Genomic DNA, 15,047 nt, shown 5'->3' on the forward strand with positions numbered 1-15,047 from the left:
TGAGAAGAGATCACTGTACCCCACACCAGGCACAACTGGATTCTACCAGCTCCAAACCAGCCCCACCACTGGCCTAGGCTGAGACTATTGTTGATGCTGGTGGTACCTCTGTGGTTACATACTCAGGAAAAGATGAAAAATGCTGCACAGCACCTCTGAGAGAGGAGTGAAAAACGTGTGAGGGAAGCAGCCCTGCAGAGACACAAAACCTCATCTTTATCTGGCATCATCTTTCCTTTTAATTCATCCTCCTGGAAAAAGGAATATTCAGGAAAAACACTCAGACCAACAGCTCACGTCACAACTCAGGGTTGCAATATACTGCCCTAGAGGATCCAAGGTTACTCCTTGGACATAACTCTTGTGCTCATTAAATATTGAGACTTTCTGTCCTGAAATTACAAACAGCTTTCAGATCAGAAATTCAAACGTGTTTCCAAACATCTCCGACATAAAACAAGACAAAAAACCATAAGGAAATAATTTTTTAAACATAAAAGTGTTCATTGGATGGTGGCTGATAAGAATATCAGCAAAAGTGCCTGTTTAAGGTTTGTTCACTTCAACCTCAGTAGTTCATTAGAATTTAGATTAATGTCAGAACTCAGCTAAGCAAAGGCAGGAGCTCTCTGACCCCACTGATGTTCCACAAGGGAAGGTCTCAGAGCCAAAACATTGATGAGACAAAGTTGCAGAGAATTTTAGAAATACTTTATTCAATACTGGCCACAGGTGGAATTTTTCCTATTATTTAAGTATTGATTTCTTGCAAAGAAATACCAGAAGCTGACAAACTTCAAAGAAAGTGAACAGCTATTCAAAAGGAAGGCCCCTGCCTGGAGGACTCCACACCAGAACAGGTGGATGTGCCCTGTTCCTGTGCACAGGAACCTGCAGCCCATGGAGAGCCCATACCAGATCAGGCTCCTGGCAGGAGCTGCACAGCCTGTGGAGAGGAGCCCACACAGAAATAGGATTTCTGGCAGGACCTGGGACTCTGTGGGGGACTTACATTGCAGCTGTGTGTTTCTGAACCCTATGGAAGAACCCACACTGAAGCATTTCATGAGGCACCCCACATTCAGATTTGGAGAGCTTTGTAAAACATTCAGACCGGTCTCATTCCACCACAAATCTTTATTATGTTTCTCTATGATTTAAGGTCTTGACAGAAGATTCATATTCAAGAAGATAGTTTAAGTTTCACTCCCTAAATGTGTAAAAAAATATTATGGAGAAAGAGCACTGGAAAATCTTTTCTGTAGAAAAGGCAGTCTACAGATGATCAAGTATAACCAATGCCCTCAGGCTTCTTTTTTTTTTTTTTTTTTTTTTTTTTTTTTTTTTGCCTAAGGCACTTTTTAGACCATCTGACTGCTTAGTTTGAAAGAATTGCTATCAGTGTGGAATAGAGTCTGGCTGTTAGTGAACCACTCCTGAGCTATGACAAGAGAACAGACTTTCCAGAGGCTGCTTGAGATGGAGTGACTGGAAATCACGAGGACTTGCTTGACGTTGAAAGGGAAAAAAAACCCCTTAGATAAACTGTCATTTTGCAATATAAGTGGTGTGACTTTCAGTTTTGCAGCTTTGCTGGGAAGCTTTTTGGATCAGTGACAGATTTTCCTCATTGTGTGTTTCATTCTGCTATATCTGAGCACTTTGTGAGTATTCAAGCCAAAAGTGGATTGTTGCGGCAGTTGCTGCTGGTCCTGGCCTGAAGAGGGGGGAGGAGGAGATGACAGAAACATGGAACTGTGAGGAGATTGGACAGGTTTATGAAGCTGACTTTTTTCTAGAACAAGAAAAACGAGACTTTCTTGTTACAGAGATTCTGGAAGTTGAGGTGATTGCTGAAACTAAAGAAAAAAAAATCAAACCCAAACCCACTTCTTTTGAAATTCTTGATGTCTGCCATTCAGTAATAGTAATAGCAATTCTGGCAATGAAGGCATAGCTAAGCCAGTCAGAGAGAAACATTGGTAAATGTGCCTGGGATTTGTTCATAGGAAATATCTCTTGTTTCATTGCTATAATTTGGGAAGTATACTTCACTTCAGAAGAACAACAAAAACATCAAAATAGTGGTGGTTTCCTCTAAGCTGTACTAAATATGCATCTCTTGGAATTTCAGCTACAGTCCCCTTGTTTTCTGGCTGTTTAGGAGATTTCAATAAGGACTGGTCCAAGCAATTGTAATACAATGAAAAGGAGTGTGTTGATACTTTGTGTTATGGAGGGTGAATTTGCCAGAAAACTTGCTGACCCCAGAGGGAATGTTGCATTCGTCACAGCACGTTCAGGAATGTGTCTTCCCATGCCAGGTTTTGTTGGCTTTTCATCCATTTGCAGTCATGTTGAAAATTTGTTTTGGATGATTTCGAGGGACATATGTATAGACCATTTTTCAGAACAAGATTTCTTTGAAGATTAAAGGGCATTAGAGGATTTTTATGCTGCAAAAATATATGTTAAGGAAAAGTATTGATGAAAATTCTGTTCTTTGCAGGTCATCTGGCTTTAGAGAAGTGCTGTAGTTGCTTGTTTTCTGATAAGATTGAAGCTGCTTTGAATTCTTGATATTGTTTTTTCTGGGATGGAAATCAAAAAGAGGTTACTTCACTGTTTTGACAGATAGAAGTTCTGTAAATATTTGAACTTTGAGATCCAAATAGACCTAAATGATTTATTCTGAAATCTTCAGAAAGGTCCTAAAAATCATATGTTTTCTTTGTTAAATTTCTGAACATCTATTCAATGCTTTTACAGTAAGTCTGGTTTCCTTTTTAAATTGCTTTCCTAACAGTATTTCTGATACAAATGTGGGCAAAAGAAAAATAAAAAGGTTCATAGCAGCTCTTTGTCTGATAAGGGCAAATGGGAAAAATGTGGGGTTATTAAGCAAAACTATAGGATTTCAGTCTAAGGAAATTTGTATTGAATGTATGGATACTTCTGGTGGAATCTTCATTTTTTTCCCCTTCTTTTTGTTCTTCATGGTAATTCTTTGAAATGGTAATTCTTTGAATTATTACATTTGCTTGGTGTTTCCCAGTCCATTTTAAAGCTCATTTGGAAGAAAAATGATGAAGGCATAATAGTTGCCTAAGCTTCTTTCCTAAAAGTATTTTTTTGAAGTTTTGGCTTCTGATTTTAATATAAAAGATAACCATCAAACTATATTCCATTTCATCCACATAACAAAATAATTATGTTCTGATTTAATAACTTAAAGTTATTAAAGTATAACTTAAAGTATATGATGCACTACTTCATCCAAATAATTTATTAGAATGTCATTGTCTAGATCATTCACTTGGAGCAACAGAAAGCAAACTTGTTTTTAATTATCAACAATTTAACTATTTAAATTAATTTTATTCAGAAAAGTATGTCTTCTGGAATTATTCATACTAGGTCTCCCTTATGGTCAATAGACATAGATAATAAATCTAGTCAGAATAATTAATGAAGGCCACAGCACAAGTCATCTCTTGTGAAAGTGACCATTAAGTATTTTAAATGAAGTATGTGCCAGAAGTGCCTGCTTCTTCCCATTGATTTAAAGGGAATTTAAGAGAACTGGATCAGCTGTAGTTGTCTGCACTGTAGGTCACCAGATCTGAGAAGATGAATCTCGTCCTACATGATACTAAATATGTAAAATTGAATAGTAGGCAGCTGCAGAGTTGTAAATTCAACACTTCAACAGTTTTACAATATGAGACATGAATGCTACTTGTAGGAGATACTGCTTCTGGTCTAGAGTTAAATGTTTTCCTTTCATGGTGTGTGGTGAATGATCTGTGCAGTGTTTGGATCTGTCCAAGTGGGAGCATTGGTGTTTATCCAATTGCTTTGTTGTCATTGCACTCAGCTGCTGAATTGGTTCTGTGAGGTCCTTTTTAGATTAGTTACTTTGTGTGGTTGTGAGTCTTGATCACCTTTCAAATTCATTGGAATATGAAATACTGAAGGGAGCTCTTGATTAGATGAAGGAGAAGAGTAAATGAGGATTATGATCTCACAGGGCTTTGTGGGCATGTTTACAAAGAAGCAAGAAAACCAAATGAATTGAAGTGCCCCTGATTTTAGTAGCAGAGCATCTGACTGGTTGGTAGGAAATAGTAATTTATAAGGTCATCTTCATCATAGTCAATCTAAAGAGCAGTCAAGATGATGGACAAAGTAAAAATAGGAAGCTTTTAAAAGTGATCAAGTTTTTTTGTGACTAAATCCTGGAGAAAACTACCAAAGACAGGAAAAACCAGAGGAGACACTTAGAGGAGCAGCTACAGATGTCAAGTAGCAGCAGTAGCATTTGCTATATTCCTCAAAGGCTGCCACCCAGTTGGGCACTGTCTTCTAAGGTACAATCAGGCAGGCTGAAAAACTCAAACCTTTATCTGGCTGACTGCCTTGTTTTTCTTTCCCTAAAAATCTCACTTGAAAGCAGTTCTCACTGAATAAATGTGCATGGCCTCCCAAGGTAACTTCCCTGGTGTTCCTCATTACTTCCTTGCAAAATGCAAAACAGAAAGTAGACTTTATCCTAATCATAGTCTGACCTACAAGCGAAGATCAAAAGCCAGTCAGCTGCTGTGGTTTAAGGTCTTAAAGCTGACTTTTTTTTCCATCTGACTTCTGATTATTTTAACCTTAGTAGGTTAAGGATACATGATGCTTATGAGTTTGTTGCTCGCAGCACAGCCTTTGCTCTCCAGTTACAGCTGCCACTCTTGAGTGTGTTATTGCTTCTTCTTGCTACTAGGCTTTTTTGTACCCAGAGGAAATTGTTCTAATTTTATTTTCCTTGGTGGAAATCACACATTGCAGAGTAAGACTGCTTTGTTAGTGATTGGTGAAATGAGATCTATTAATGCAGTACACTTTTAAAGCTTTCTTATTCTGTGTTGTCTGTTCTCCTTAGTAGAGCTGTCGTGAACATTTTACCACAGGCAAAATAAAATTTTATTTGGGTTATAGAGGAGTACAGCTTTGGTCCTTGCCAACCAGAATGACCACTTCTTTATTTTAACTAATTTTGTTGCCAGGTAGAGTTTGTGACCCCGTGGAGTAGATTGGTAAATACTGAATCATTGTGTCAAATGGCTTCACTTCACCCTGGGGTTAGAGGCACACTTGGCTTCCTTACCAGAGAGATCTGTTGGCTCAAATTTTTCAGAAATAATGCATTATTTTTTTATATCTAAATGCAAAATCCAAGGCAATATTCAGTGACATTGTATGTAGACCCAGTTTTCCTTTTAGCCAAGGTACAGATTGTGGATGATTTGATTATTTTAAATTCGCACTTTTTTATTTCAATTTAATGTAATGAAATTACATCATTAGGACATATAAGGAAAAATAAAAATTAATGTCATTAAATATAAAGTGACATACGAATTGAAAGCATTTTTATGAAGGGAGAGGAAAAGATGAGACAATTTCTGTAATAAATTTATGGTTTCTAAGAAATAGAAATTATGCAAAGCTTGATAGTGTTCACTGTGTAAATTCTTCATTATTGCTATATAAATAATATCAAGACTAGATATCATACACTTCCAGCTCATTTACAAACTGATACAAAGATAGTTGTCTCATGCAGAAATACAAATCTGTGTATTTAAAAGGTGACAATGAAGACTCTTGTTGGTAGTTTCATGTTTATTATTTCATCTCACATTTGTTTGAGACCAATCTAAAAATAATAGTCAACAGTTATGTGAGAATTCAGCATGGATGGTCTCAGAAAAAAATCTGTATTCAAAGGAAGGATGTGGAGACAAGACAGGAAGGGTGGCACCTATGCTTGAGAATTGGTTCTAGCCATGAAGAGATGTGTATAAGAAAGGGCTGGAGACAGAGATGCAAATCACACAGATTTTGCTTTACAGAGGACTGTCACAAAAGCTGCTGGTAAGCAGCCAGCCTCAGTGCAAGCCACTTCTGGTTTGGCATTCAGCTCTATTTCTTTTGAAATCCCACTCAGAATATTGAAATAAAAGCCAGAAGAGGCATGGCATCTTGGAAGCAATATTCCTGACTGTCCAAGGGAATGACAAACTTAAGTAACTCAAAAATAAAAACAATAGTGCCCTGGTTACAAGAAACTTACAGATGTAATTGATTCATCTTTGCTTTAGGAATTGTTTTGGTAGTGCTGTTCCTCTTAAAAATTATAGAAATCATAATTTTTCTTTGGCCCATGGTGTAACAAAGGATTTATGTAAGAGTGATGTTAAATTGTAAGGATTAATGTGAGAAATGCTTAAGAATCTTAGTGAAACAGAGATGAAACTTTTAAGTGCTAATAAATAACCTTCTAGCACCATAGAATAAATAGAAATACCAATAATTATATTTACTGTATAATGGCTTTCAACATCAGGTAAAAAAAGTACTCTTCCCAAAATTATTTGAAACAGTGATGACTAAAAAGATTTCTTCAAGTGGTTACTAGTACACTGTGGTTGTTTTCTTATAGTACATTTGGGAGAAAAGTACTTCTAATGAAATAATCATAGTTATTCAAGGTTGAATGCATCAGTATTGGCCTACTGTGTTGAAAGCTAAATGATTCAATAATTGTATGAATTAATTCATTGCAAATGAGCTTTCAATTACTGGGTAGCATGACTTGGCCCTTCTATATGTTGTTGTAACTCATGGCTTACCCATATTTCTTTTAATGATCTTAAAATTCTTCTATTAATACTCATACCTCTCTTAAAGCTGTGAGCTTTAGGTTCATGCCTGTACTGGAGTTTGCAGTGTAACTTTCTTTAGCAAGCTGTACTTAAAATTACAAGGGCTGTCTAAGCCAAGAGTAGATGGGATGTTGTGAAAGTGTGTGATGTGAAAGGGAATCCTGTGCAGTTTACTCTGTTGCTGTAAGCTCCTCTTTTTCTAGTGCCTTACTTGTCTTATTTAAAGCAACAGTGCAATTTTTTGTATACTTACACAGTATACAGTAAGTGCTTTGCATTCAAAAATTGTTACTTTCACTTTTTTTGAACATATTCAGACATGCTTTAGCCTCCAGCTGTCAGAACTAGTTTTATCATTTCATTTTACACCAGTTTTTTTATTTTTGTTTTATTTTTCCACACATGGGTGTCTGTATGTTTTTATTCATACAAATAGAACATAGAACCAGAGAATGTTTTGGATTGGAAGAAGAGACTTTAAAGATCATCATGTTCCACCTATGTGTATTTATATATAGCTAAAATATATACAGCATTTGTTTAGACAGAGAAGGAAAAGTAAATATGGTGATTTTCATGCCCTAAACATTAAAGATTTTATTAAAACCTGAAGAAATCGTTGCGTTGTTAGTTTCCCAAAGTGAGGACATGTCCCAGTTGTTTATTATTCAAATTCACAGCCTTGTGATCTTGAGTTTCTTCCTGCTTTTTTGCAAATACAGATAGCAGTAGGTGTGAATGTTACAGCTCTTTCCTTTTTGTCACTTTTTCAACACTTTTATGATGCTTTTGTCACCTCAGGTTTGGATTCTGCAAAGTGCTACAGATTGAAGCAAAATCTGGAAACTGCAACTAGAGTAAAGTCTGTCTGCCTTGTGGTTAAGTGATATTTCCCATAGGCAATGCATATTTTCACTCTATCAGTACATTTCCAGGCAAAATTTAGCTTCTTATTCCTCTGAAGTTGTGAGCCAAATTGCAGGGATCTACTGCTCTGTGAGTCTTATGCACCAAATATCACTGTTAAAAATGGAGCCTTTTTGAGTAATTTGTGAATGTAAAATGTATTAATTTGCCCATTTTTGGATGCTATTCATCTCTGAACTTTAAGTCTTGAGTTTGGCTGGGCTTTTCAGGATTGGCTTGACTTCCCCTTATACTGAAGAGCTGATCATATCCAAGTGCTACTATAGAATCTATCTTCTTGTTCCCCATCTTCTCTCTCTCCTGCCCATTTCTCTCTTCCTGTCTCTGACTTTCCCTTCTTTCTTTCTTTCTGTCTCTAGTTTCATGCTGTGTAAAGCTAATTCAAACAAGCAAATTCACTTTGGATAGTGTTTGATACTGGTTAGTCTTACAATTTCATGTAATTGGCTCTGGAGCATTTTGCCTATGTAGCTAAATGCCTTCCCCCTGAAAACAAACAGAAAACCTCAAGCAAACAAAATATGCTGTTACTTTTTTTGACAAGATCTTTAATCTCAAGTTTGGCATATTCATGTATCCTAACAAATGCATCTATCATGGAATGAAAGAGAGATTTCTCTAAGGAACATTTTTGCTGCCAAAATAGGGCAACATAGAGGAGACTGTTTTGTGTTTTCCTCTGAATACTTTGTTGCTACATATTTAAAAGAATGCTGTTCTAATAATTAGCTTTATTTTAAAATCAAACCACTCAGAGATTTTCAGGAGGAAGAAAGGACAGAAATCCAACTGACCAAACAGCTATCAAGACATTCTTCCACTGTAGGATCAGATCATCTGTGCCTAGTTTTTTCCTACTGAAATACTTGTCCAGACTATTTTCAATAATATCTGAAAGGGAAATTCCTGTGTACACTGTACAGCCTCTTCCTTTATTAATAAAATAGTTTCAGGATTATTCTTTGTCCTGAACAAAGCATAAGTGAACTCAGAGAGGGTAAGATGGTATGCATTGAGGGACAACAGAAAGAGAATACATTTAGACTTAAAACCATAGCAGAAGGCAATAACTGAGGTAAATAACATTTTTTGGGTCAAACTGGGTAAGTTTGTCAAGTTCTTCTCACCTAGAGCAGTGTAGTCTGGTTTTGTGTGTAGGCAGCACCTGCTTTCGTGTGGCTGATCCTGCTGGAAGTGACTGAGACTGTTTCTCATTAGTCTTTGGGGTGTGGTCAGGGAGGGTAGAGCCTGGTCCCCTGCACTAACTTAATGGGGTTCCAGAATAACTGGTTTTTTCGTATTTGCAAACTGTTTGGAGTCAGGGAACAGCCTGGAAGGAGACACACACAGTGACTTGTGTAGGCTTTGTGTGTGAGGTGGTTTATGGGAACAGTACAGGCATTTTTGCAGTGACTTCTTGAACACCTAAGCCATGCTTCAGATTTAGCCTGGTATTGCCTTTCTGGGAACCCGAGGGAACAATACCTCTTCTTCCTCCCTTCACTGGGAGTTCTTTTATCAGTGCTATCTCTCTGACCCTAGTCCTTCAAAGAAGTGATCTTTCCTCTCTGCCATTGCCTACCATTTACTCTCCCTTAAGAAAAAAAATATTCTGGTAGACCTCAAAAAGCTAAAGCACGTTTGGATGCACAGGACTTGTATGATTTGTCTTGGTTCTTCCATTTCAGATCTGGATTGTAACTTCTATAATCCTTGCTGGCAAGAAGCAGCAAGGGAGCTGTGTTGTCTCAGGTGGTGTTAGGATTCAGAGCTGTGATTCTAAGAATCAGCCTGTTGTTCCCCTTTCAATTCTAAAGTGACTCTTTTTGCTGGTAATATTGCCCACTTTGAACTGCCTCTAAAGCATTCAAGAGAACACTTAAATTCTTTCCAGCTTCTGGAAGAGTTTGAATTATGTTGCATTTCCATATTGAAAAAGTCAATAGTCATTCCTTAATGCATGCAGTGCTGGCAGGAATAGTATTTATAATGTTTTAGAAGTAGTAAGTGCTGCATCTACATCTGATTAAAGATATAGCAAAGGAGAATGAATTTTTAACAAATTGCTCTGTCATTATTCATTTGCAAACTACCAAATGCACTACTGTTCAGGACAGAGCAGAAGAAATAAAGTACCTGTTTCATCAATCATGTAATAATATGTATCACAATGCAACACAGTGGAATAAACTTTCTCATACACTGACAAAGTAATTGTAGTGATATTTCAGTGATTCATCCAGATCTTGGCTCTTGACTCCTAGGAGAAATGGAGGAGAGCTGTCCAGTACTAATTCTCTATTAAAGAACATTTGTCACTAACATGGGTAATCAAAATCTTTGCAAGAAGGCAAGTTGTCATAACCCACCATTCCCACTTCAAGGAAATGAATGGAATTGTGCTAAGCAGTTTTCTTCTATTTTTTTCCCCCGGTTGCAGAACTTTCCTTTTTGTTCGAGATGGTAACCCAAATAAAAGGAATGTGCACAATGAGACATCTATGCACTTGCTGTGTATGGGACCTCAGATCATGATCTCAGAGGGAGCTCTTCATCCTCGCCTGACACGACCCTCAGAAGATGACTGCAGAAGAGCTGATTGTCTGCAAATGATCCTGAAGTGGAAGGGAGCAAAGCTGGATGAAGGGCAATATGAACGAGCAGCCATTGATGCTGTTGATAACAAAAAAAATACACCTTTGCACTACGCTGCTGCCTCAGGGATGAAAACCTGTGTTGAGGTAAAAGTTCTTATATAATTATAAGTTTATGTATATTATGAGTAATTGACATGCATAATGTGTCACAAAGCTTTCTTTCGTAGGGGAGGGAATCTGATGTGTTATATTGAATTAACTTTTTAATTCTATTTTTCATTAATTCAAAACATCCACTGTAGAAAAAAAATTAAAGAAATGGATTACATATACATTGACTTCATGAAAATAACTCCTCAACATGAAAAAGGCTCATGTAGGCATATAAAAATTGGAATTAATTACAAGACTGTAGCAGTGGAGAAAAAGCTTTGAAGGTAGGCATAGGCATCCTATATGAGTAAAGAGAAGTGAAATAACAGCCTGAGAGAAAATAAGAGTCCTTTTTATTTTGCTGTGCAGCTGAAACTGGAAATGCTGTCCATGTTTCAAGACCAGATTTGATGTCTTTAATTTACAGTGTCCAGCTTTTCTAATGTTTGGGAAAGTACTGGATAGTAATGAGTAAATGGGAATGACTTCTGAAGATCTTGCCTCAGATTTATTTTTAAACTATGTCAAGTAATGAGAACTAGTATTTAATTGTGCTGGTAATTTAATATAAAGAACACAAGCAGACATCTAACATTTTCAAAAACAGCTAACATCTTTATAAGTCTTTTAACATCAAGATTTGTATTTTCAATGGCAACAATTACTTCACAGTTCAGCATTTTTTTTTCTTCTGTTCATAATTTCACGTTTATTCAAATTGTGCTTAGTAACTTAGTATCATCAGCAAAGTTTATCACCTCTTTGTTCACCTCCTCTTCTAGAAAACAGCTTTGTATGTTAAACAGTCAGTTCCCAGAACCTCTGGGGTTTCACTATTGACTTCTTTGCAGTAAAACCCTGATGATCTTTTCTGATGTTCTCTGGAGCTGTTTTGAGTATTGATGTTGCTTTTACTGTCTTCTAATTTTGTACCATGACAGATTTAATCAGTAAGCTGCATATTATAATAAATAGTTCAGAAGTTTCATATTTGAGTTTCATTAGGACTGATGAATATAAGTACCATCTGATGCTGGGTATTTATGTTAGTATTTGGTTTATTGCTTTTTCTAGAACCTCTTGTGCAGAGACTTCAATTTGAAAGGTTTTCTTCATAAAGTTTGTGTGGTACATCCACTGAGAGTCCAACAGTTCATACCAATTTTCTGCCATATATTATGTGAGATTGATTTACTGGGTGATTTTTTAAAATTGTTTATTCTGAGTTTTAATGCACATGGTATACAGCTCAAAAAAAAGTCAGAGTCGTCTTTATTGCGATTTTACATTTACCTTTCCCAGATTTTGTTCTTTACATATTCTTCATCTGGAGACAACTTCAGCTTTTTACTTTGCATATGATTCTGTCCTGTTTGTCTCTATTTACAGATTGTTCTGATGTTTCTGGAATTTTTTTTCCACACTTACTTAGTATCACTTTTTGAAAGTAGGTAGTGGATTTCTTGACTTACTTAGTATTGCTTTTTGAAAGTGGGCAGTGGATTTCTTGTCTTTTTACTGCTTCTGCAAGTTTAATAAATCCTTTGGAATTGTTAATGAATGGTTCTTTGATAGTAACATTTTGAATTAGGTCTTGCAGACTACTCTGGGCAAAGTCAGGAGATGATTCTCCTCTCATGTGTTTGCTGACTGTCCTGTCTATTGTCCAGTCACCTATGTAGTCTGAAATTTTAATTGAAGAGTCATTTATAAGTTTATGTATTTATTGTTATGGTTTTAGTCAGGTCATTCACCAAAACTTTTTTTTATTTTTTTTAATTGCAGAATTGTATTCCACTGGTACTTCTTGAGAGTTTGTTTATCAGTTTGGGGTTTATTTAAAAAAGGTATATAGCATCACCTTGTCTATGATGCTCACTTTATGTTTGCTGGTTGTATTCTGCCAAGTTTCCAGATATTGTCTGAGAATTCTCATTTAAAGTTTGTCCTTTCAATTCCCCAGCCTCATCTGTCCACCCCCTTGAACTGAATATTCTTCTTTACCTTCTGTTTTTTCATTAGTCCTTTCTACAGAAGTTCAGATAGTGTCTTATTTCCGGTATCCAACCCTTCTTTCATTCTCTTAGTATACAGGTCATCCTTAGTTTTTTGAGCTTCTAATGAATGAAAACTCATCTCCCTGATGCCATTTTCTATGCTATTATTTAAGCTTCCATCTCTCTGGTTCCCTGCTCAGTACTGAGAGGAGTTAAGAGGATGCTGCTATTAGATGCTGATACTTATCCTCCAGCAGCACAGCCTGACTCTTGCCCCTATACTTTCTCTTTCCTCTGCCCCATGTTGTTACAGCTCCTCAAGCTCCACACCAGCAGTTTGTCTTCAACATGGGCTCAGAAATTATTTTCATACTTACTGATTTTCACCAGGGAGGCAAGTCACCATGCAGCCTTTGCTAGCTGAAGTATATTCATACCCAGCTTATATACATGGTAACTAAATGACATATAGGTGTTGTCTAGCTCTTTTTTTCCATCCAAAATAAATCATGTTTATAATATTGATTTAGAGCTTCTTGTGATGTGATTTATTTGTAAACAAGTATCAGGCTGTCTCCAAGGTCTATGTTACTACTGCTTGTATTTGGATTGTCAAGTTTTTTTCTTTCAGATTTGATAAATAAACTATTTGCAAAGGACTATATAAGTTGCTCTTGTTCTCTCATTTTAGTGCCACTTATTTGATCCAACTTCTTTATAAATTCTGCTTATAGGCATTCTACTTGCAGGTGTTCTATTTATCCTTCCTCAAGATGAGACACTTGCTTTTGTTTACATTATTATACAATAGAGGACAAATATGCATGTCATATGAGAAAAAGGGAGATAACAATTAAAATTGAATGATTCTGGAAAAAGTTGATGAAAAACACACACATAAAATGATTTGACTTAAGAAAGGTTGTTTCTGGTAGAGAAATGGTAAACAGAAGAAAACTTGTTACTTTAGTAACAAGTTTGCAACACATTTCAATATCTGGTATTTAGCAACTTCAGATTTACAGGGGATTGAACAAGGAGTCTTCTGCCGGTTTCTACCTTCATGTCCCTACATGGGGCTAAACAGTGGTGTTAGAGATAGACACAATAGTTCAAAAAGTGTCCTTTTCAAGAGCATGAAGGAAATGGGTTCATGCAGTAAGATCCAGGCAGACTGTAATGTCAGAAAGAATCACAGCTGCTGCAGAGTAATTGTGGTTCTGGAGCTGGGCTGCAGCTTTTAACTGCAGACTAAAGTCAATTTTTTTTAAACTCATCGTAAAAGTTCATGGTTTGTGCTTCTTTACAAATTATCACTGTATTTCTCAGTGTCTGTAATGTGATTCATTAGATAAATCCAGTTACTAGACTGCTAGCTCCCCATTTAATTGTATAAACTGAGTTATATTATCTTGACAATACATATTGTAATTGAGTAAACCATTTCTGACTCTAATTAGCATTCAGTTTGTCTTTGAAGAAGAATTTACAGTCTGATCCACATGGATTGCTATTTGCCAGAGTTAAGTGGTCCTAACCTGTCATGGTTTCTGCAGGGGAAGCATAGTGTACACCCCAAGTTCAAACTTCTTTATGTGCCCTACCATGGGATAGAGGGCCTTGGATCTGAGATATCCTAAATCCTCCAGGCTATGGTCTGTAGTCCTTCTAACTCCTTCAATAGGAACACATTTATAGACAGGAACACTATATGCCTTCACCAAGCCTGTAACCAAGAGATGGGTGAAGGAATTTAACATTTGTCTCTTTGTTCCCAGAAGTATTTGAGGATTAAAATTCTTAACAAAAACCAAGAGATAAAAGAACTGGTTCTAATCCTCAAGTTGTCCCCCCTCTCTCCAGAAAACTGAAGTCTCTTAGAACCCCAGGAGTGCCTTTTGCCCATTATCTGCAGTGGTTACTCTCACTTCAGAGCAGCATTTCTCTTTATTGTCTTCACTTTTCACCACTTTTCAGGAAAACCCCAGTTCTGTATCTTTGCCTGTCTCCACCACACCCAAGTAAGAAAAGGAAGCCTGAAATATAGATCCTTTAGGGTGAAGTACCTACTAGTTGACTTGTTCAGAGTTGATAGTCAAATGTGCAGTCTTGGTACTGTTCCATTGCCATGTGTTAGATTATTCTTGTGAGCAGAACAGCTGTGTGGAACTCATTGCTAAAGATAGTCTGGGTAAAATTATGTGCTTACCTCAAACTACTGAATAATAACTTTCATGCTGAACAGATTTGATTTTTTGCAGATACATTCTACACTATCACAGTATATTTAGCATATTAAATGGTATTCTTGCAATTGTTTAAATTGCTAGTATGATTGTTTAGGTTATTAACCTCAATTAATCAAGCAACACAAGACTTTATAACAGTGCCTCCAGAGAAATATGGTATAATTATTAAAAACTTGTTGCTTTGCATATTCCTCATCTTGTGGATTAGATTTTGAGCTGCATAAATCTATGTAATGTTCTTTCAAATACACTTATTATTCTTTTTCCTCAGAAGGTGTCTTAGTTGCCTCAGTTCAATTTCTCTTAGAGGTTAAAATGAATAGACAGAATATGATACTCAGGTTAACAAAGTTCTGGCAATGTTAAGAAGTTTAGATAGAACAAAGGTTAAATGTTGGCTGTGTATCT

The 15,047-nt window shown here is 36.5% G+C and overlaps 1 protein-coding gene across 3 annotated transcripts in view; it reads left to right on the forward strand.

The window, feature by feature from the left end:
- ANKIB1 (ankyrin repeat and IBR domain containing 1) overlaps positions 1-15,047 on the forward strand; it is an 87,574-nt gene that overhangs the window by 36,114 nt on the left and 36,413 nt on the right. For all 3 annotated transcript variants that reach the window (XM_079299982.1, XM_079299983.1, XM_079299984.1), the window contains exon 3: positions 10,084-10,384. In XM_079299982.1, coding sequence (XP_079156108.1) covers positions 10,084-10,384 — 301 coding nt within the window. The remainder of the gene's footprint in view (positions 1-10,083; positions 10,385-15,047) is intronic.

Source organism: Erithacus rubecula (genome assembly GCF_903797595.1).
Source record: "Erithacus rubecula genome assembly, chromosome: 3".
NCBI classification, from domain to species: Eukaryota; Metazoa; Chordata; class Aves; order Passeriformes; family Muscicapidae; genus Erithacus; species Erithacus rubecula.